Source organism: Notamacropus eugenii, chromosome 5 (assembly GCF_028372415.1).
Source record: "Notamacropus eugenii isolate mMacEug1 chromosome 5, mMacEug1.pri_v2, whole genome shotgun sequence".
Lineage (NCBI taxonomy): Eukaryota > Metazoa > Chordata > Mammalia > Diprotodontia > Macropodidae > Notamacropus > Notamacropus eugenii.
Window position 1 is genome coordinate 300,760,110 of NC_092876.1, and position 22,463 is coordinate 300,782,572.

The 22,463-nt window shown below is 35.0% G+C and overlaps 1 protein-coding gene across 10 annotated transcripts in view; it reads left to right on the top strand.

Annotated features, from left to right (window-relative positions):
• Window positions 1–22,463, top strand: part of NCKAP5 (NCK associated protein 5) — a 1,146,457-nt gene that overhangs the window by 452,021 nt on the left and 671,973 nt on the right. For all 10 annotated transcript variants that reach the window (XM_072613277.1, XM_072613276.1, XM_072613278.1 and 7 more), the window contains one exon: window positions 5,152–5,225. In XM_072613277.1, coding sequence (XP_072469378.1) covers window positions 5,152–5,225 — 74 coding nt within the window. The remainder of the gene's footprint in view (window positions 1–5,151; window positions 5,226–22,463) is intronic.

Sequence of the window (22,463 nt, forward strand, 5' to 3'; positions counted from 1 at the left end):
TGGCCCTACCATTTACTGCTTGTATGACCTTGGGCAGGCTGTTTAACCTTCTGTGTCTCATGTTCTTCTCTGTAAAAAGAAAGAGTTGAAGTAGACAGTTCTAAGCTCTGTGATCCTAGAATTCCATGTACCTATATGTAAGGCACTGTGGCCGACACTGGAAATAAAACAGCAAAGTGGAAATCCTACTAAATTTAGGAAGAATTATCACAAGAAGGCTGGCTATCCGATGAGCATTTTTTTCCCAGCTGGAATCATTGATAAGCTCTAAAGGTATTCCGATCTGCTTGAGTAAAGGAAATGCCCATACAATCTTTGACCTAAGTAAATACAATAAACATACTTATCAAAAAATACATCTTAGAAAAAAGAAAACCTCAAATATAAATCTCAAGACAAAATTGCCTTGCTTCCAAAAATATCATCAAAACTTGCTACAGGTACTTGTTGGGAGAGTGTGTGTATGAACACTTTAATTATGGTATTGGTTTTCTGGACATAGCATTTTAGTTTCAATAACATAAGAGCGCCATAACTTATGACATAACGTAAGAGAATTATATAGAAGCTTACTTACATTCTTAGAAAGTTGAAAATCCTTGTCCTTCACTTCTGCATTAAAAGCTTCTTTTAATATGCAGAGACTTTAATGTTAAAACACCTACAGCCTTCAGACGGCCTTGTAAATCCCTGGAGAAGAGACGTGTACATTTTTTTTGATGGTTTACCCTTACTGGGGGAGAGAAAAGATAATGCGTATTATCATCTGAGTTTTATCATTGCTTGGCAATACTTGATCCAAGGTAGCTATGAAGACAAGTGTTTGCAAGTAGGTTAAGCAAAACTTGGAGTGTTAGGGTGTTTGCAGGTGTAACTCTTAATGGTGTAGCCAGAGGTAGTATAAATGATTCAATGATGGACACTGAAGAGTCCATGTCATTCTTACATGTCAATGCAGCTCAGTTCCCTTTTGACAAATGTATTCACAACAAAAACGCTAACAAAAAAATAATTTCTACTCTTTATCTGACAGCTTGCTTAATCATATAACATCTGTGTAATAAAATTCTAATAGAGCAAGATAAATTTCTTGGGAGTTGATTATAACAGGATTAGAGCTGTAATAATTCAGTTATAGTCATTTTTCTTTAGCACCAGTTGAATGAAAACATATTATATTATAAAGTGCATCCTTCTGTGACAGTGGCAATAACATGAGTTCGAGATCCAGGAAACTTAAATGGATTTGGCCACTGATTAGCTGTGTGACCTTAAGCAAGTCACTTCATTTTGCCTCTGTTTCTTCATCTAAAAAATTAAACAATTGAACTGAATGATCTCTGTGGTCTCTTTCATTTCCAGGGACTTTTTTTTTTTATCTTATTAAGTCTTTTATAGCTCATATCCGTATTTTGTAACACTGCAAAGACCTGCCAAACTGGGATTGGAATATGTTTTAAATCATCAAGGAAGGTTACGTTAGAAAATATCCAAGATATAATTGTCTAGTTATTTTAAAAATAAAGAAAATGAGGGGCTAAGTAAAGTAACCTGCCAGGATCTAGCAATGCTCATTACAGATGAGTAGAAAGTGTTTCATTCTGATGAAGGATCTCTCTACTCTTTTTTGGCTGTGATGCTCCTGGGAGTTTTCTTTTGGGGAATACTTTTAAGATGTGTCTGGTGAATTTTCTGTTTTTTCTTTGCCTTTTTGTTCTATTTAGGCAGTTTTCTTCATGATTTCTTATATGATACCTAGGCTTTTTTTTTTTTGTTGTTATGGCTCTCAGGTAGTCTAGTGGTGCTTAAATTCTCTCTCCTTAATCTAATTTCCAGGTCAATTATTGATACATACATACATACACATTATACATATATGTGTGTTTGTGTGTGTATATATGTACATACATACATATATATGATGTTATGTATCGTTTCTATCTTTTCAATATTCTGACTTTATTTTTAAATTTTTGTGGTCTTATGGGGTCATTAACTTTTGTTTGGTCTCTCCTAAATTTTGGGAAGTCTGTTACCTGGGTAAGGATTTACAAATGTTGTGCTGAGTCATTAATTCTCTTTCCAAATCGCTCCTCCATTGCTTTCATTTCTTTACAAATTCCCTCTAATGCTCTTGTTTTATTTACATCATTTTAGCCTTTAAAAAAAACCCAAAACCTTTCACCTAATTTCTTCTAGAAATTCTAATTGATCTTGCAGACAAGTTGTGTTTTTCTTTGAGGCTTTACTTGAAGGACTCTCTGGAGATATTCTCCTTTTCTGGATTTATGTCTTAGGGATGTCAGCTCCCTTCCTCATCCTTTTTTTATTCATTCCAGATTAGGACTTTGTACACTTGTGGCAGGAATTGTGTGGCCTTGTGTGCTGCTAGCTTGTCCTATATGGTGTCCTGCTGCTGGTTCAAAGTGACAGCTTCCTGACCTTCTTCTGCTCCCCAGGCTGTCTTTGACGTCCTTTCTTCAGGATTAGAGAGATTGTATTATGGGCCTCTTCTACTCTATGAAGCATTTTCTGACATCCTGACAGTCCCTTCTCCAAGGTCAAAGTGACAGCATTGAGGTCTTCTTTATTTCTGAGGAATTAGATTATAGATTTATCTTAACACTTAGTTGAGCACCTTATAGTAAATCCTCAAAAAATTTTTTTTGAATGAATGAATTATAGGATGTTAAGAGGTGAAAACATATTGGAAGTCACTGAATTCAGCATTATCATTTAGCACATGAGAAAACTTAAGTCTCAAAGAGCTTGTGCAATTTGCACAAGGTTAAATGGCTAGTCACTGTCAGAAGGTAGATCTCTAGGGCAGTGTTTTTTCCATGATGCCAAGCTACTTTCTACTGATTATTTTTTTTCTATTAGAATACACATTAGTGTGGCAGAATTAGATAACCTACAGTATTCAAGCATAAGAAATCAGTATTTCAGAAAGGGAAAAAAAAAATCAGTGGCAGCTAAGGCTATCTTTTTTTTTTTTTTTTCAAATTTCCATGAAATATAACAGTAACTTTTCATGGGCACATTGGCATTATTGCATTCTTTTCTAGCTAAAGCAGTTGAATTGAAAAAAGGCAATGTCTGACTTGGCCTTCTTTTTAAAAATAAATTATATTGATCTTTTTTATCACTTTCATTTTCCAGTATTTCCTTCCTCTAACCCTTCCAAAAAGGTGTCCCTTAAAATCAAGAATAAAAAAGAAATGGGAAAAAAGAATAAAAAAGAGAGAGGAAAACAGTTCAGCAAAGTTAACCAGTATATCCAGAATATCCAGCATTACCTCTGGTGTTCCACATTATTGACTACCCCTCCTTCTAAAAAAAAAAAACAAAAAAAAACAGGAAAGTGCCTTGTCATATCAATTCTTTGGGATAAAGTTCACTTATTATAATTTCACAGCATTTAGTTTTAGTTGATTTGTTAATGTGCTTCCTGTTGACATCATTGTAGCATATATAGGTTTATAAAAATATATATGTGTATTTATACATGTATATATTATATATATTATATACATACATATATGCATACATACACACATAAATATTTGTTTGTTTGTTTGTATGCCTGGAGAGAGGGAGAGAAAGGAAGAAAAAGGAGAGAGAGAATGTTCTTGTTTGTGTTTATTTGACTTTGAATAAATTTATCTTTCTCATGATATTAATAATTTCTTATAGGATACCAATGCTTTAATTACATTGCATAAAACAAGTTGTTTAGCCTTACTTCAGTTGATCTGCATATACTTTGTATCTTTCTATCAAAAAAAGGGCTGTTATAAATTAAATACTTAAAAAGTGTTGGTGTATATGGGGCCCTTCTTTTCATCCCTTTTTACTTAGTTGTGGCATATTCATAGGAATACAATCTCTGGGTCAAAGGATAGGGACATTTAGGTACTTTCTTAACATAATTACACTTTGCTAATTACAGGTGTTTTTGAAAATTATTCGTATATTTTGACCACTTATCCATTGGAGAATCACTTTTGGTCTGTGTATTTCCATTGGTCATCTAGATACCTTAGATACGGAATACTTATGAGGGACATTTGATGCAAAGATTTCTTTTTATCATTCTACCATTTGCCTCCTTATCCTAATTGCTTTAATTTTGTTCATGCAGATGCTTTCCAACTCCGTGTAGCCAAAGTTTTTTTTTAATCTCCTGTGATTGCTTCTGTCTCTTGTTGGGTTAAGAAATCACTCCCTATATATACTTGGGAGGCATATCTGGTCTTGATCTCTTCTAATATTTTTATATTTTTAATATTAATGCCATGTGTTCATTTTTGTTTTATTGTGATATATTGTAGAAAGTGTTGATTTGAGCCTAATTTCTCCCATTTTAAGTAAGGAAAGGAATTTCTGTTACCTGTTACATAAGATTTTTATGTTAATATACAGCAAGTAAGTGAAATATAACTATAGGCATACCATAGTTGAAGAAATCTTGAAAATGCAAAATCTTTCATACGTATTATTTTGAGAATTAGTAGAAGTTATTTACACTAGAAAAGTGTTCATCGCTGAAATCCTTTAAAATAGAGTTTATTTTATGAAAATTTAAATTACACAATCATGTAGGAAAACTCATTAGAACAAAACAAGATACCCCTCTTTGGCATGTTATATCATAAACAGAAAGATGAATTTGCCATGAGATAAAGAAATGTGGAAGTAACACTTTTTTTTGGTCACTTTACCTAGTTATAATTTAAGGAAACCAGTTCCCTATGTAGCCCCTCAGGGCTGGTCTGACTTGGTGGCAACTCTAAAAGAGAATGTTGTATATTCTTATTGAAAACACTTCCTGGTTTTACCTGTCCTTCAATTATGCCTCACTCATCTGCCACAGTTCCATCCACTCTTCTCATCTGACTTGAGAATTTCAATAATAGAATATATCATGATGTGAAAAAATATATTTTCCCATTCCAAATGACAACTTGCACTTCCTTATGCACTTATGATCTATTTTATTTTATTGTTATTGGTATGTCTGTCTATTCTCTCATACTAAAATGGAAATTCCTTGAAGGCAACTTAGCGATTATCTAGCCAAACTCCCCATATTATAGATGATTAAATAATTAGTATAACTCTGATGGCTCCTTTTTTTTCTCCCCATAGGAATACATGGATTCAAATAAATATATTGAGCATTTGCTGACACAATTGGAGGAACAACATCGGAATCTCTGGAGGTAAGTTTAATGAATATACTATTTGACTTCTGTGATGATGTATGGCCACTTTTAGCCTTCTTTGAAATATAACGCATCAGAGAAAAGCAGCCATAGTTGAACCAATTATTGGAGCTGAGGTAGAAAATATTATTCACTTACAACATGACTGTACTGTTAAAAATTGTTTTCCATCAATTCGTATGCATTGGTTGATCATGAGTACAATCATAGAATGAAGTAGTCAGAATGGACCACAGTGTTCACCTTGTCTAGGATAGTTCAGGGAAAAAAGGCCATTGATTGTAGAGTCTGAGTTCTTTAGTTTAAATCTTATTCCTCATGTGTTTCTCTCTGTGTGGCTTTGTTCGTGTTCTGTTGTTTTCAGTTAAGTCTGACTCTTCATGACCCTAAGTCAATTAACCTTCTTTGGCATCATTTTTCTCACGTGTATAATGATGAGTTAGACTTCATAGCCTCTGTGGTCCCTCTGAGTTCTACTTCTATGATCCCTCAATTTGACAAATGAGAAAACTGAGTTCTAGAGAGGTGACCTATCAAAGGATACAGAGTTAAAAGTTCAGTGCTCTGCTTACTATATTTCCTGCCAGATACTTGTTTAGTCTCCTAGGAACCTCTGGCTCTGGACATCTCAAAAGCAGATGAAGTTTTTTTCAGTGTTATACACCAATAATAACTTCTTGAGAATCTATTCATTTTCTATGTCTCTTATCACAGGTAGCTTTATTTTGACCAGAACTGTGACTTAATCTTTGTAGGGAGCTTTACCAACGCAGATCTGCTCCTCACTATAACTAGAGTTTTTGAGGTTACCTGGGATGCTGAGAGCTGAAGTGACTTTCCCAGGGTCACACAGCCCATATGTACCAGTACTTCTACTTGTTCTTTCCTGACTTCAGTGTTAGCATTCTATCCACTCTACCAATCTTCCTCTAACATAACTATTTTGAGATTTTTCTTGCACTGATTTTTTTGAGTCTATGCATGTTAGAGTAGTTTTTTAATAGAAAATATATTATTATAAATATGTGATATTGGATTTTTAGAAAGAGGGTATTGATTACAGTTAAGGATACAGAAGAAGAATATATTTGGGTGCAAGAGGATAAAATAATCAGTGTCAGATTCTCAAGTCTGCAAGCATCTCACAGGATTCCAAAAACAGATGGAGTTTGTTGGTGTAGGGGCAGAGAAACTGGCTGTGAAATCAGTCTGAAGGCTTGGGTCAATATGGCCATGCTGGGTTCAGGTAGATGCTGTGAAATTGATCATTCAATTTTCTGAACTCCTACCATCTTAACTACTAACTTAAGTACCTAATTATATGGTGCCAGGGACTACAGGCATAGTTTCATATACTAGCCTTATCTCTCTAACAAGGCCATAAATTGTCCAAGAGCAAGGATTGAGCCATTTATTTTTTGTAACAACTCCTCTCCCCCCAAAACACACACAATACTGAATATATGTAAATATATCCAAATCAAATATTTGTCATTATGTTAGGCAATACTATTCCTATTTTGTGTACCAGTTAGGAATTGAAATAATTCCCCAAAATAATCTAGTAAAATGAGTGCTATAATAATGCAATAACTAGTAAGAGAATACTGCCTAAAGTATACTCTTTCAGCTATTTTTTTTCTGTTGCATTGCTGTTTTTTACCTAAAAAATTGTCTTTTATCATGAGACAATATGTTGTCATTTCTTATACAAAAATTGTGCTTATATGTATACCCAAACATTCATATATACATGTGTGTGTTATATGTGTGTGTGTATGTATGTATGTATGTATCAGTCTAGTCTCCCCACTAAACAAAAAAGAAGACAAATACATTGAAGGAATGCTATATTATATACACGTAAGTGTAAATACCTACATATGGACATGTGTACAGGTATAAACATATTTTATATATGTGTATATAGATATACATGCATGCATGCATGCATGCATACATACATAGCAGTTCTCTAATGTATTCATCTTATTTTTTTTAAATCACTGGACAGTGAACCGGAAGACCTCATTTCTAGTCCTGGCTCTGCTCCCTCACTAGCTGTGTAACCTTAGACATTTATAATGCTTAGTTATTTAATACTTTTTAGGTATTTAAGAAGGGATTGGACAAGATGATGTTTGAGGTCCTTTCAGTGCTAAAGTTCCATAACTCAAAAGGAATTTTAACATATTATGTTATTAATTGAAATCCCAGTTGTTTTTAGATAAACCTTGTAGATTTTCCTCTTGGTTTTTAATACATATGATCTGACTCATACCATTCAGCTATAGATTTTTTTGTGACTCAGTGTATTATGTTAATTAAATCAACAAAATTATTTTGTGGTCACATGATTTACTTATATCTTGCACTGACAGTTATTGTGCATTTTAAAGAATTTATTGTATCTTCAGTCTTTGGACATGATTGTATCTGTTATGGTGTACATAGAATATTTCACTGATCTATCAAAAAGCACTTACCTACTCTGTGCTAGGCACTGTCTTGGGAACTAGAGATTCAAAGACAGAGTGAAATAATCATTTCTCTTCAGTGGACTTTTTTTTGTTCCTTTCAACATGAAATGGGGATTTTTGGCCACTGAAACCACACAGAACTATTTTTAAAAAAATATTGTTAGATATAAGGGGGAAATTGAGCATATCTTTGACCTAATTTTGATATATAATAAATATTCAATTGAATTTTAATAGAAAAAATTGAAATAGAGAGAAACTATGTTTTTGAGTTGCTTGAAATAACCCAGATGACCCTTTTTGTTCCCTGGCATATGATTAAATTAAAATCTCATTTCAGACATCGATTTAACCTCATTTAAAACAAAAGCTCAAATTTCGGGGTATAATAACTTCCATTTTCATATGAGAAACGGAATTACTACAGTAGGTGAAGTGAATTTTTTATGTGTTGTAGTCAAGGACAGCAGAAATAAGTCCTGTTTGAATAACAATTGATGGCAATTATGATATTTGAATACTTTAAATAACCAGCAGTGAGCGAATGGAAATTGATAGTATTGAAAATAAAATGAAAACCAATAATAGCAGATTTATGTACTATTTACCGAATCATGAAATTACATTTGATTATATTTTGCAAACAGTACTCAACTTGTCTGACTTAAAGAAATACACATTATGATTGGTTTAATGGCATCATTATTAGAACTGTAACAAAATTGTTTTTTGGTGAATGATATATGAGCTACAGTGAGCAATATGGAAAGTCTTTTGTCATTTGGAATAGATGTTCAGAATGCTTTCTTAATGACTAAGGACAGCATCTTCGATCTGTAAAAGATCATGAGAATAGCTGATCATGCACTTGAACACAATTTGATTTCTTGCAATTAGAACCACGTCCCAAAGAACCAGTATAGACGAGTGGTCTGACTTTATCATGTTATTCAATTGTTGCTGCTAGCATCTTTATCTACATTGAGTGGGTCATGCAGAGCCTTATACCTTCCATCTGTTCTGAAGCAGTTAGTGACTTTCTAAAATGGAATATATACATGCCAACGAAATCTGACAATGTAACTTTTTCATTATTAAATACAAATCAACATGAACTTATGACCACTGGTTTAGATGGCAAAACCACAAGCATGGCATGCAGATATCATATCCTCATTGTTATACATAGAATCACAAGAAAAGTAGGTTAGTAGCAGAAATTTAGTTGGAAGGATTTAAAATTTCCTTCCTTATTTTGCAGTGTGCTTAATAGGGTTTACTTCATATGGCATAGCCATCTGTTGTACAACAAAAAAATATGCTATTGTAATCACAGTCTTAAGATGACTAGCTATTCTAGAGTAATGTTGAGTTTTTGACCATAATAAGTATATATAACCAAAGGTTTTTTAGGAAGGAATTTGCAGAGATCAAATACGGTTGCCTGTCAATGAGTACTCATCTAAGACTGACTGATTTTAGTGACAAAAATAAATTCCCTTCAAAAGGAAAATGTTTTGGGAATTCATCTGGAGCATTGCAAGCATCGAAACCAAGTTCAGAAGGTTATCCAGAGGTTGACTAGAAACCTATTTGTTTTTATTGTATTCTTTCTCTCTCTGATGGATAATAAGAAGTAAACACATGGCCCTGTACCAGTTGGTGCAGAATCATTTGAGATTTTTGTAATTGTCTGCATATTTATGTGCTTAAGCATGAGAAGTTAGAAGAGAGAAAAGGGACTTTCCCCTTCCTCCCACTCTGGCTACTTTCTTATATCATCTGATACTTCACAACTTTACTAAATATATCTCTGAGTGACAAGACAAATTGAAAAGAAGCAACAGCTGAGAGCTTCTTTGTCTTAACATTTGACAGGTTATCTTTATCCACATGTAACCTCAAATTATTTAGAAGAACGAGTACTTGAAAAATATAAACAACATACATTTGACAACTAGAATTAAATTTTGCTTTCCATCATGTGTATTATGATATGAGTGGGGCATGTGTTGTATTTTTATCATTCTTCTCTGCTGCTGAATGTTTATATAACAAATAAACCTATGTATGTGATTTGAGTTTCTCATGGGTCTAAATAATACATGACCCAAATAGTGTGAATTAACAGCTCTCCGACTTTGTTGCTTACAAAGCCTAATCCTCCAGTGTCAAAGTATTAATTTCATATTCTCATACCAAAGAATAGAGAAAGTATAATCACCTTGGACAAATGAAGTTACAACCAAAGAGGAATGAAATAATTGGGTAAAATCAAGGGGTGTGTGTGTGTATATATGTGTGTATGTGTGTGCGTGTGTGTGTGTGTGTGTGTGTGTGTGTGTGTGTGTCGCTGATCCAAATAATACAGGTAAACTAAACTCCTCCTTGGATCTGAATTTCTGAGATTGATTGTCCATATTTCCTTTGGTCAGTTTATCTGGTTATAATTTGAAGGAAATCATTTCTGTATGGAGTTCCTGAGGGCTACCTGACTTAGAGGTGGTTCTAAAAGAGAAAGTTATATATTATCATTGAAAAAAAAAATCACCATTTTACCTGTCCTCAGATAATCTCCTCATCATCTGCCACAATTCTATCCTTTCCTCTTATCTGGCTTGAAGTTTCCAGTAACAGAACCATCTCTTTCAGACAGCCAAGAGAGAAGGGGTTCATTGTCTCTAAAAGGTTTCCATTCAGATATTCCTATCTTCCAAAGGCAAGGCTACAGAAAAGAGGGAGAGAAAACACCGCGGGGGGGGGGGGGGGGGGGGGGAGAGACTTAACACTGTAGCACAGATATTTTGTTCATATACAGACTAATCAATCTCAAAGAGGTTGAGAATTAGAGCCAGGAAAGAACTGGAGACAAAATTTAGAATAGAACAAGTGAGGAACAATATTGGGAAAACAGACAAATTTTAAAGGATAGAGGATCAAAGAGACCTTAGAAATAGTGACTGAAGTAATTTCTGCAGTGGTGGTGGGTTCCTGTATAGCAGCAGGAGTGTACAAGGCACTCAGTGTTGAAGATGGTGGTGGCTGAGAGGGGAGAATATGGGATGAATTACCAAAAAAGGAAAGTAGGCAGGTTCAGAAAATGAACTTGACCTTCTGTATAATTTTCCTAGCAGCAGCCCTTTCTATCTCTCCCCAAGCCACCCCTCAGGACTAACTCCATACAAAGAATCTAGAAGTATTAATTTCTTTCTATGAGAATTCAGATAAGGCACCACCTCTTTAGTTTCCCTAAGGAAGTAAGTGATGGTTTGCTGCATCCCCAAAGGAAGTCAGATTATAAAATGTAAAGCATTTATAGATTCTTGTATAATTCTAAAGCACTTATACATTCTTAGATAAAAGGAGTAACAGGCCCTTCTAATGTTCCTTTCAGCTCAAAACTTAAATCATACTGATTTCTTTTCCAGAGGTCTTTAAATAGCAACTTTCATTGATGCCCTAAACCATGCATTTGCTTGTGAATGTATCGGAAAAAATAGAAAAAAACAATAGGTCTCAAAAGTGATTCATTTGTATTCCTTCTCATGCCATTGTCCAAACATCCTCTGCCTGAAATGTGCATATTTAGCTGGAATGTGTAATGTGATTCAAAATGTTTGTTATCATGAACAGAGCAAATTTTGAGTAGTTGTAATTTGAAAAATTATACACACTAGTGATGAACCCATTCATTTTCTACATTGTTTTGTTGTATTTAGCAATCCTTGGGTGAAACTACTGGGCCAAGTCTCTGAGGACTCATCCAATTTGAAGATTCTCTGATTCTAAGAAACAGATGAAATACTTTACAACTTTAGCAACTGTAAATGCAGTTTTCTGCTTAGGGAGAAGAACACTCTTGTTCTCTATACTGTCTAGCATAGATTAATTCTTTCAAAATCAAGACTATGTTAAGCAATATGAATTTACAACATAAGCTTCCTTCAGTGAAGCTCAGTCATTCTTTGAGCACAGATTTTTAAACATCCTGATTTGTATAAATATGTTACACACACATCTCACATGTTAGCATATCTTTATCCTCAAAGGGTCAATACATCCTGATTAAGGAGGTACCAAGCATTGAGCAGGTTGCCTTTGCTGTAATCATGCACTTCCCTTGGGAGTTGTAGTTGGTAATAACTAAAATTATTGTGCACACATTCTTAATGGTGGACACATTAAAATAACAGCCGAGATTTGGTTTGTTTTTTTTTAACCCTTAGGAGATTAAAAGTCAACTTTGGGGAATAAAAATGTAGCAAACAAATGGGGAGCTTAATGCTCTGAAGTAGAAGTAAAAATGCTGAGGAGGGGGCAGAGTTTATTTGATGCCAGCACACACAACAAAGTACTGTTTTCCTCTCTGCCCACTCCTTGATACTTGAACTAATATTAGAGGAGATAAGGGTTACTAGGCATCCATTATGTTACCCTCATTTTAACCCTGACTCAGTTTTTCTAAATTATAGTTGTAGCCTCAGGCAAGTTCAAGTAAATGGGACTTCCTTGAAAACCCATCAGTGCCCCTCTTCAGTCACCCATCAGGAGTTGTTACAAAGAGTTGCAGACATTCTCCAGCCCCCCAACCAGGATAAGTACCCTACCTCTAAGGCTATGCCTTCCTCTCCTGAAGAAAAACAAGAATAAATCAGTGCTCTTAAAATGGGGCATTACCATAGGCTTCAGTAGTCATGACTCAGTAATCCCTTGACAATGAGAAACCATGTATAAACTGTAGTTAAAAATCCAAACAATACTTACTATGCATTGACAGCACACTTTTTAAAGGAGGCTAGCATTAAAACCACTTCTGATAGATAATAAGCCACTGATTAAATGATATCTCTCCCTTGTGTGTGATTACACTGGCCATTGAAACAAAAGCTGAGATATAATAGAGTACAGCTCCCTGAATTGAGTGCATACAACAGAGCCACCCTCTATCCACTCAGACACTTAACTCTGCAATTTAGTAAAGACATTCCACTATGATTCATGGATATTTCAACATGGGGAATTAACCTGTGTTTGAACCCAGGCCTCCTGGAGAAAGGCCAGAGAGAGGACATTTTAAATTTTTATCATAGTTACAAACAAGTTAGGTCAACATATATTTGGGACTGGATAGGGCAGTTTAGAAGCCCTGATATGCCCCACCTCAAAGGCAGTACTAGGAAACCATTTTCTTTCTATTCATTATAACTTAGGGGTACATGAGAGAGATTTCAAGACTCCTGATGAAGGTCTACTTTGGTAATGTACAAGGCCAAGTTTATTTTTCACAATTTGCATATGCTTTACATTGTTGGATAACACACCCACACAGGTATATGCATCCATGCACACACATACTCATATAAACACAACATACACAAATGCACATATAATGTTCCACCCCCCCAAATAGAAAATAAAAATAAGTAAATATAACTAAGCATTTCCAGACAAGGAAATAGAATATTTCACTATCTCTTCTCTTCCATTTTGCTTTCCTATACCCATGGAATCAAAGATAACTATGCCAACGTTATGAGAAAAATCAACCATTCCCTTAATATTTGCCAAACATCTACTCTATTTATAAAATAAAGACTATACTGTACTAGGCAATTTAAGGAACACAAATATAAGACAGAGTTCCTGTATTTAAGGAACTTGCAATCAAATTGGAAAGAGTAAATTAAAAAATAAGTGGCAAGTATAAATTAAGTAATTTTGTGTGAGAAGAGGTAGCACAAAGTAGTACATATTGAATTGCCAATGAGTGGTATAGATAATACACCCTAATGAAGATTGAAGATGGGGAGCTTTGGGCTGGAAAGACTTCCCGAAAGTTGTCGTGTTTTATACAATGAGTGGAGTTTTGAGAGATGAAAAGGAAAAGAAACAAAATTACAGATCAGCAGAAAAGGATGGAGGGAAAAAAGGAATGACCTGGACAAGGATACAGAGATGGGAAAGTACAAAGTTTGTGAGAGGAAAATGAATAAATTAGAGAAGAAGGTTTGTGTAGAGAATGCTGGAAAATAAAGCAAAACGAGAAAAAATGATTAGCTGAGCAAGCAATGAAAATATCAATCCTCAGTTTCCAACTATTCAAATTCATGAATTAGTGTTCCGTCATATCATCATCATCATCATCATCTCCACCACCACCACCATCACATCCAGGATCATAGATTTACACCTGGGAGGAGGTTCTTTAGAGAACATGTTGTCCAAACTCTACCTTCCCCTACTCTTTTGCACACACCATTTATAAATGAGTTATCTGAGACCCAAAGATATTAAATGACTTGATCAAACTCATACACCTAAAGTGGCAGAACCAATATTCAAATCTATGTATTTTGACTTATTATCAACAGATTATATCATTTAGTGTATGTTGAAAACAAGCGGTATATTAAGTTATCTTAAAGTAAAGTAAAAATCAAGATCAATAAAAGTGACACTTTCATCTTATCCTTAAAATTTCATTATGCAGAAAATGACAGACTTCTCCTGAGCCAACAGCTGAGAATTCCTCACATCTAGTTTCCATGGTCTTTTTTGGAGTTCCCACAATTTGGCGAATACAAAGCTATCTCAGTTTGAAATAACAGAAAGAATTTCTATGTCATTCCACCAATTCAATTGGTTTAGAATAGAATGCATTTAGCACATCAATCTTTTCATAAGTATTGATTAATAAGTTCTATGCAAAGTGCTGGAGGCAGGAGATCTTAAATAATACAAATGAGGAAGGAGACAAAGATGTTACCCTTGAGGAACTGGTACTCCCTACTCATGATTAGGCCATGCCAATATGATGAAATGATGTCAAAATTAATTTGTAGATTTAATGCTTTAACATTCAAATTACCTTGAAAATATTTTATTGAATTACAAAAATTAATTACAAAGTTCATTTGGACAAATACAAGTTTTAGAGTCTTGAAGGAAATGATAAGAATAATAGGCATAGTATTACTAGATCTTTACTATGTTAGAGTACAGTGATCATTAAAATTATTTGATGCTTGTTAAAATCAGAAATAGATCAATAGAAAAGATTACATAAAGAAGAAACAGAAGTGAATCATAGCAGAAGCACAGGATGCAGTTAACCCAAGAACATAAATTATTGATGGAAAGACTCCCTTTCTGAAAAGACCTTTTGGGAAAGCTAGATAGCATTTGCCAAAAATTTAGCTTAGACCAGCATCTTGTACTTTATACCACAGTTATCAGAAAATTGATATTTAATTTGAATATAACAAGTCATACTATTTTTAAAAATAGATGATGTTATTCTCCGTAAGCAGAGATCTTTTTATAACTGTACCTAAGGGGAGAATCTTTAACTACACAAAAGAGGAAGTGAGAATTAAATACAAAAAAAATCAAACATTTTGACTTTATAAAATTAATCTTTTTCATAGTTAAAATCAATGAAACAATGTAGAAGTGAAAAGGTAAAGTGGAAAAATGTTTGCATCAAAAACCACCTATAATATATATATATATATATATATATATATATATATATATATATATATATATATACACGATCTGTAATATATGCGCTAGCATATTGGCCAGAGGAAACTTCTTGGTTGAGGCCACAGAGGCTGGCAACTTGTGTCAACTAATCTGTGGACTTCATCTGCCCTGGATTCATTGATCTGGGGATCCTTGACTTGTTAGGAAAATTGGTCTGCCCAAGTGCTTCCTTCTACTCTACCCTGGATCCCTACACTTCACTTCCACTAAGCACAGTCTGATTAAACACCAACACCCAGTTGGATTTTCTTTTAGAGGTATTCTTCTGGGATATTGATGCTTCCTTGTCACAAGACTGATCCTACTACTTAAGGCTGCCACTGCATATGCTCCAATAGATGTTGCCATGGTGCTGGCACTCACAGGCTTCCCAGGACTTTTTTAAATGACAAAGTAGATGCTAGAGGAAAAAGACAGACACACAGAGAGAGGCAAAGATAGTGATAGAGACAGTGACAGAGACACAGGGAAGGAGACCGAAACTGAGACAGATGGACATGGACAGACAGAGAGGCAGGGGCAGGGTGGGGATTAGGGGGACGTGGGAGGTAGAGAGAGATAAGTCAGGTGGTTGAGTTAATAGTTTATAAGGAAGTGTAAGTTTTCCAGTGGGATCTGGATCTTCCATTGTACCAAGGAAGAACACTTCCTTCCTCTACTTCTGACTAGAATAACATCTTATCTTCTCATTGGCTGCCTATTGAACACTATAAACTATAAATATAGGCTTAAAATCACTGATAGGAAGAGAAATGCATAGAAGATTTGCTGGACAGAAACTTTTCTACCAAGATGTCACACCTCAAAATAGACAGAGGATGTTCACACATGCCAAAGTATTTTATACAATCCTCAAGGGACAGGCAGAGAATATATGTATATTGTTGGAAAAGGAGTTAGGAGAAGTCTATAACTGTTACTCAGATATTTTAAAGGGGTACCAGAGGATGGTGGTCCATGCAAAAAATAACATGAAACTATAACACTAAAAGGAATTTCCCCAACAGATGTCATCAGAAGGATATAAATAGCTGTTTTTTTTTAAAGAAGCATTGAAAATTAAAAATAACTACATGGAATTAGACTACAGATCACTAGTAATAAGATAAATTCAAATAAAGACAATTCTGAGGCTTCATCTTATGCCCTGTACAATAACAAGGATTTCATAAATTGGAAATAGTTTTGGAGGGATTGTGGGAAGATGAGTATAATAATGTACAGTGAGTCAAACTGTGAAATGGTTTCATAGCTTTGTATATCACTTTGGAGTTACACAAGAAAAGTGACCAATCTGACCATACTCATACTCTTTGATCCACAGATCCCATTATTAGGCATATATCTCAAAATAGTTATAGCAATCTTTTTTGTGCTCATAAGAAACTAGAAACAATATGGCTGTCCATTGAGTTGGGAATGGTTGGAAAAATAAACTGTGTTATGTGAATATACCGGAGTATTATTAAACATTAAGAAATGATGACTATGAGAAATTCAGAATAAAAGAGAAAGATTTTTAAGAACTGATGTAGAACCAAGAAAACAGTATACACAATGACTACAGTATAAATTAAAAGACCAGAGAAGGGGAAGTTAAACTATGAGTAATTGAAGAATTTCTATTAGAGAAAATAGAAGTTAAAACATAACATTTGATTCACAGCAGAGACACAGGGGACAGACTATTGTGTAAATGGCCAGATATGATATCACTATATCGCATATTTTTCTTAATTTTGTCACAAGGGAAGAAGGTTCAGTCTGGAGAAGGTGATAAAGAGACTATGTAATGGTATAGTATCACAGAAAAACTGCTGGACTTGAGGGTTGAAAACCTGGATATGAATCTGGCTCTTAATAATTGTAGGATTTGGGTTGCTACAGTTTATCTCACCAAAGCATAGTTTCTTTTTATTTATTTTTTTCTGTTGTAAAAGATGGCACCATTTATTGATCAGAGTGATTTCTTGTTTTTAATTTCAATTTATTTTATTTTTAATTTATGGAATAAAACAAGCATTTCCATAACACAGTACAAAAAAAAAAAGCTGATTGCACATGAAACTGCAAATCTACCCTGCACAATTTACTATTCCTTTTAAATATACAACAAAAATTGTCATATAAATTTCTTTTTCTCCGTATGTTTTCTCATATATTTTCATGCTTTCATTTCTATTCTTTTTCTTTTTTAATTAATTATTTTTCGTTTTCAACATTCAACTGCACAACATTTTGAGTTCCAAATTTTCTCCCCATCTCTCCCCTTCCCCCACCCCAAGATGGCATGCTGATTACCCCTTCCCCCAATCTGCCTTCCCCTTTATCATCTCCCCCTCTTATCTCCTTCCTCTTCACTTTTTTGAAGGGCAAGATAGATTTCTGTATCCCATTGCCTGGATATCTTATTTCCCAGTTGCATGTAAAAAGTTTTTTTGTGTTTAGAACAAAGATCTTATTACTGCTCGTATCTCCTTTGCAGTTGTTGAGATTAAGACATTTTATATACCATAAAGCAATATAATAATAATATTTCTATAAATTTTAAAAGGTTATATACTATGCCCCACTTTCTCCTTATAACTGTCCTGTGGGATAGATTCTACAGTTATTAGTAGTTATCCATTTTATAGAAGAGAAAATTGGGGCTAAGATGGATTAAGTGACTAACTCAAGGTAACAGAACTGGATAAGTGTTTTTGGAAGGAATCAAAATTTTCCTCATTCCTAGTCTAGCATTTTGTCCACTGTACCACCTAGTTCCTCTACAAAATGTGAGCAATATTTATTATTATCATTATTCATGTTATTTGAAGAACTTTGAATGTCAGATTAGGGATTCCAGATTTGATTGTGGTAGCTATTATAATTTCATGAGGAAAATAGTCCAGGGTAAAGCAGCAGACACGTTGTCTAGTTATCTTGACTTGAGTCAACAAACATAGACTGAGCACTTATATGCTGAGGATAGGGAACAGAAAATAATAGGGCCCCTGATCATAAGGGGTTTGTAGTCTATAAATCAATGTTGTAAATAATCAGAGCCAGTTACTCAAACACTGCCATATGCCCAAGGCTATTGACAAAACTCTTTGGCCATCTGAAAAACACTAAAACCTTGCAGGTCTGTATTTCTCTGCCTCTATTTTATAGCCTCATCTAACAAATATTATCATATCACAGTAGAAAACCTTGCCATTACTATGCAAATTTACAAAGTTCACCCATAATGAAACTAAGAAGAGTTTAAATATGAGATAAGAGTAGTTACTTAAAGGTGGTTGATGTAAGCAGCAATACAGAAAAAAGAATGCTTATTTTGAAATTAGAGGATCTGGGTTCAAGTTCTGCCCCTGACACTACTCATGTGACTATAGAGAAGCTGCTTAACTTTTTTAGCCTTTAGGTTAAATGAGAATGAGGATGAGAAGACCTCTGGAGTCTCTTCACTTCTAAATCTGTGATACTGTAACTTAGATGTTGCTAAACAAACAAGTCCACCAACCAACTAAAAGTTTATTCCTCCTTGTTCTTGAACATCTCTGTTCCTTAAAAACTTGTCTTATGTCTCCCAAAATTCAGCTCTAATAGGATTTGGGAAAAACCTGTAGACATTAGCCACCACTGAAACTAAAAGCATGTGGCTAAAATGTATATGCAGGATTATTTTTAGATCACTCTATGTCTTAATATGGCCCGAAGCCTAAAATGATTTATTTCTCTGAAATTAAAATAAAGCGCCTCAAGCAAAAGGCATTTCTTAGATTTATTTGGGGTAATAAAGATCACAAATATTCCCTACTAAGTTGAAAGAAGGAAAGCTCCAGCAGGCAACAGTATAAATGACCTTCCCGACATAAATGCATTTATTAAGGCTGAAATGTATCCACAGTAAAGAATGAATGAGTACCTTATTCTAGGAGAAGATATGAAAAGTGTAATCTACCATAGCCAACTATTTAATTTTAATTTAAGTGGAGGAAAATCCACTAAGTTGTTAATGCGTAGAGATACTTGTCATTTTGGGGATAGTGAGAACTTTAAAATGTAGAAAATTGGATACAGTAATTAACTAGGGCTGTCTTTAACACAAAACCAATGGTAAAAAGTTTGCAGTCTTTGAATTCTACGCAAGTGCAGCATGAGGGCACTTTGCCCAGCATATGTATGGGACTGTGTCCCAACATGGACGAGCATGGAGTTAAGAAGAAGGCCCATCTGTTCTTTAACATGTGCTCTTATTTAAGAAAATATGAATCTCTCTGAGACTTCTATGTTCAGATTTTCTTTGGTCCACAGTATGCATAGGCTTCTAAAATGAAGATACATAAAGTTTCGTATTCTCTCAGAGATCTGAACACCCATTATTGTATTAACAATCCAGGAGAATCAATGTATATGATAAGAACAAGTTAATCTTGCTAAAAGACTCTTAACTCTGTGCTTCTGATATACTTATATATAATTTATGAAAATATTATATCTCATTTATGAAAATAAATGCAAAACTCCACAATTGTTCCTATGTGATATATAGATATGTTATATACAAATGCATGTATGTAAATAGTCAAACACATTTGTGGGCACACAACCTGATTATATTGGATACATAGGTATGTAAACATGTACATGTGCACACACGTGTGTACATATGTAATATACATATGCATTCCATAAGACCAATTGTGTAACTTTGTGAGATATAACATAAGGCTAAATTAAGAGCTATGACTTTCTATTCCTTCCTATCTTCTTCCCCCCCTTCCTATTTTCCATCCTTCTCCCACCTGTTGGGAAAGACAGAAGCCCCTGACCCTCTGACTGAAGGTATAGTTGAGCTGGAGGATTGCCTGCTAGAGAAAAACAGTCATCTGGGCCTTGGGTTTGACTGGTGCTATTTAATTCAAGAAACACTTCTATTTTTAGGTGAACCTTAAGGTACATCAAGCAGCCCTCAGTTAGGAATACATTAATTTTAAGTTTAAAGGTTTTGAGTTCACTTATTTTGGTTCTTCTAAAAGGAGAACGAAAGTGAAGGCACTCATTTTTCTCTCTTTTACCACAGGGGGAAAAAATAGGAAACTGCATGTTTTACTCTTTTTTGAATAAATTCAGAATAGCTGAACTGAGTTCCTGAAGACATGGAATTGAAAGACTGTATGCTTCAGAATATAAATATTGCAGTGAATGTCTCCACAGTTTAGGAAGATGATTGAAAGAACCATGAAGTTAACATATAGAAAAGAATCTCTTAATGAGAATGCTTGACAGTGCAGATGTTGGGTTTCACATAAGCATGTTCTCCCTCCAGTTACATTTGGTCTTGGGGCACTGTGTCTCCCCCTGAACTTTGGAATACCCTACCAGGGGTGGGGAACCTGGAGTCCTGAGACCATATGTGGCCTTCTACTTCCTTGGGCGAGGCCTTTTGACCAAGTCCAACTTTTATAGAACAAATCCTTTCGTTAAGGGGAATTGTTCTATGAAGTTTGAATTCAGTTAAAGGGCTACTTGAGCACCTAGAGGACCTTGAGGCCACTATACTATTGCCTGATAGTGATTCAAAAGAATGGCTATAGCCTGCCATGTGGCAGTGGATAGAGCCCTGGCCCTGGAGTCAGAAGGCCCTGAGTTCAAATATGGCCTCAGACACTTAATAGTAGTTTCACCCTGGGAAAGTCATTTAATTCTGATTGCTTTAGTTTTCTCATCTATAAAATGAGCTGGAGAAAGCAATGGCAAACCACTCCAGTACTGGGCAAGAAAACCCCAATGGGGTCATGGAGAGTAGGTCATGATAGAAACATCTTAACAAAACCAAAAGAATAGCCAGGTAGTAGCTCCTTCAACTGATGCTTAAAAAGGAAAAACAAAAACAAAACAAAACAAAACAAAAAACTGTGAAGCTCATATCATATTAATAAAATCAACCTGAAAGAGTGCTCCTCTCTTTTGCCCTCCTGACACCTGCCCCCCCCCTTTCCTTACTCCCATACTCAGTCTTCAGCCTTTATATTATCTTCTTTGATTTCATTTCCTTTTAAGGCTGCTCTTCATGTTCATTTAAATCCCCCTTTATCTAGAGATGGTTTGTGGTATAGTGGACTGAGATCTGACCTTGAAGCTAGGAAGAATTCAGTTCAAGTCCCACCTCTGACACGTATAGTCTGTGTGACTCTAAGCAAGTCACTTAGACCCTCAGTTATTGTCTATAAATTGCAAATAGTCACCTCTGGTCTATAACACTATAAGTTACAAAGAAGGTATTGACATTCATTGTTAGAATTTCCTTACCTTGTAGTTCCCTATGTCAGTGATGTCACAGACCCAGTCCCTATCCCTATACAAAAAAGTTTAAATGTTAAATATTAGGGTGACATGGGTCATTTAGGGAGATTTGGGTATATACTGGAACACAGTATGATTTCCAATGTGCCTTGGATTTTCCTAAGGGACTAAAGATGGCACTGACCCCCACATACTACAGTAGAAAATGTAAGCTTAAAGGAAAAAAAAACAATGGAATGAGTGAATTTGTGTGTGTGTGTGTGTGTGTGTGCTTGCGTGCGTGTGTGTGTGTGCGTGCGTGCGTGTGCATGTACACGAGCACACATGTTTGAGGGAATAAGGATTTGGATGGCCTTTCTGTGTTTTAAATAGCTTCAGCTCTTCAAGTTTAACTAAAGTCAAATGAAAAAAATGTACTATAAAAATAAACACTTGGATGCTATTTTTATTCTGCTCCTAGAGAATCTGTTTTGGACTTGAGTCTTCACATGAAAAATGAACGAATCTCTAATCTTCCTTTCTCTTTTTCTACGCACTCTTATTTAGATCCAAACACAGAAATCCTAGCATTTCCAGAACAAGAAGCTGTGGTTCAGGACTGCCAGTCTTTCAGCAATAGTGAATCTACTTTTTACTTCCTCTAATTGTAAAGATTGCCAGGAATCCAACCACTAGCGTGGCAGGAAACAAAATGCTTGAGCAAAGGAGGCAGGGGTGGGTGGAGATAGTGGAGGAGATGTGGCTGGTGTGACATATCCATCCCTGCAGCTCAGAGACGTTTTCTAGCAGGAAAGGAAGAGTACATTGGCTGTAAGTATATGTAATCCCATTGGAAATTCCTACAAGCCGTGGGTAAAGATCTGTGTTCGTGCCTGACATTCTAAAGTCAACTGGGTCGCACTTGAAGATTGAC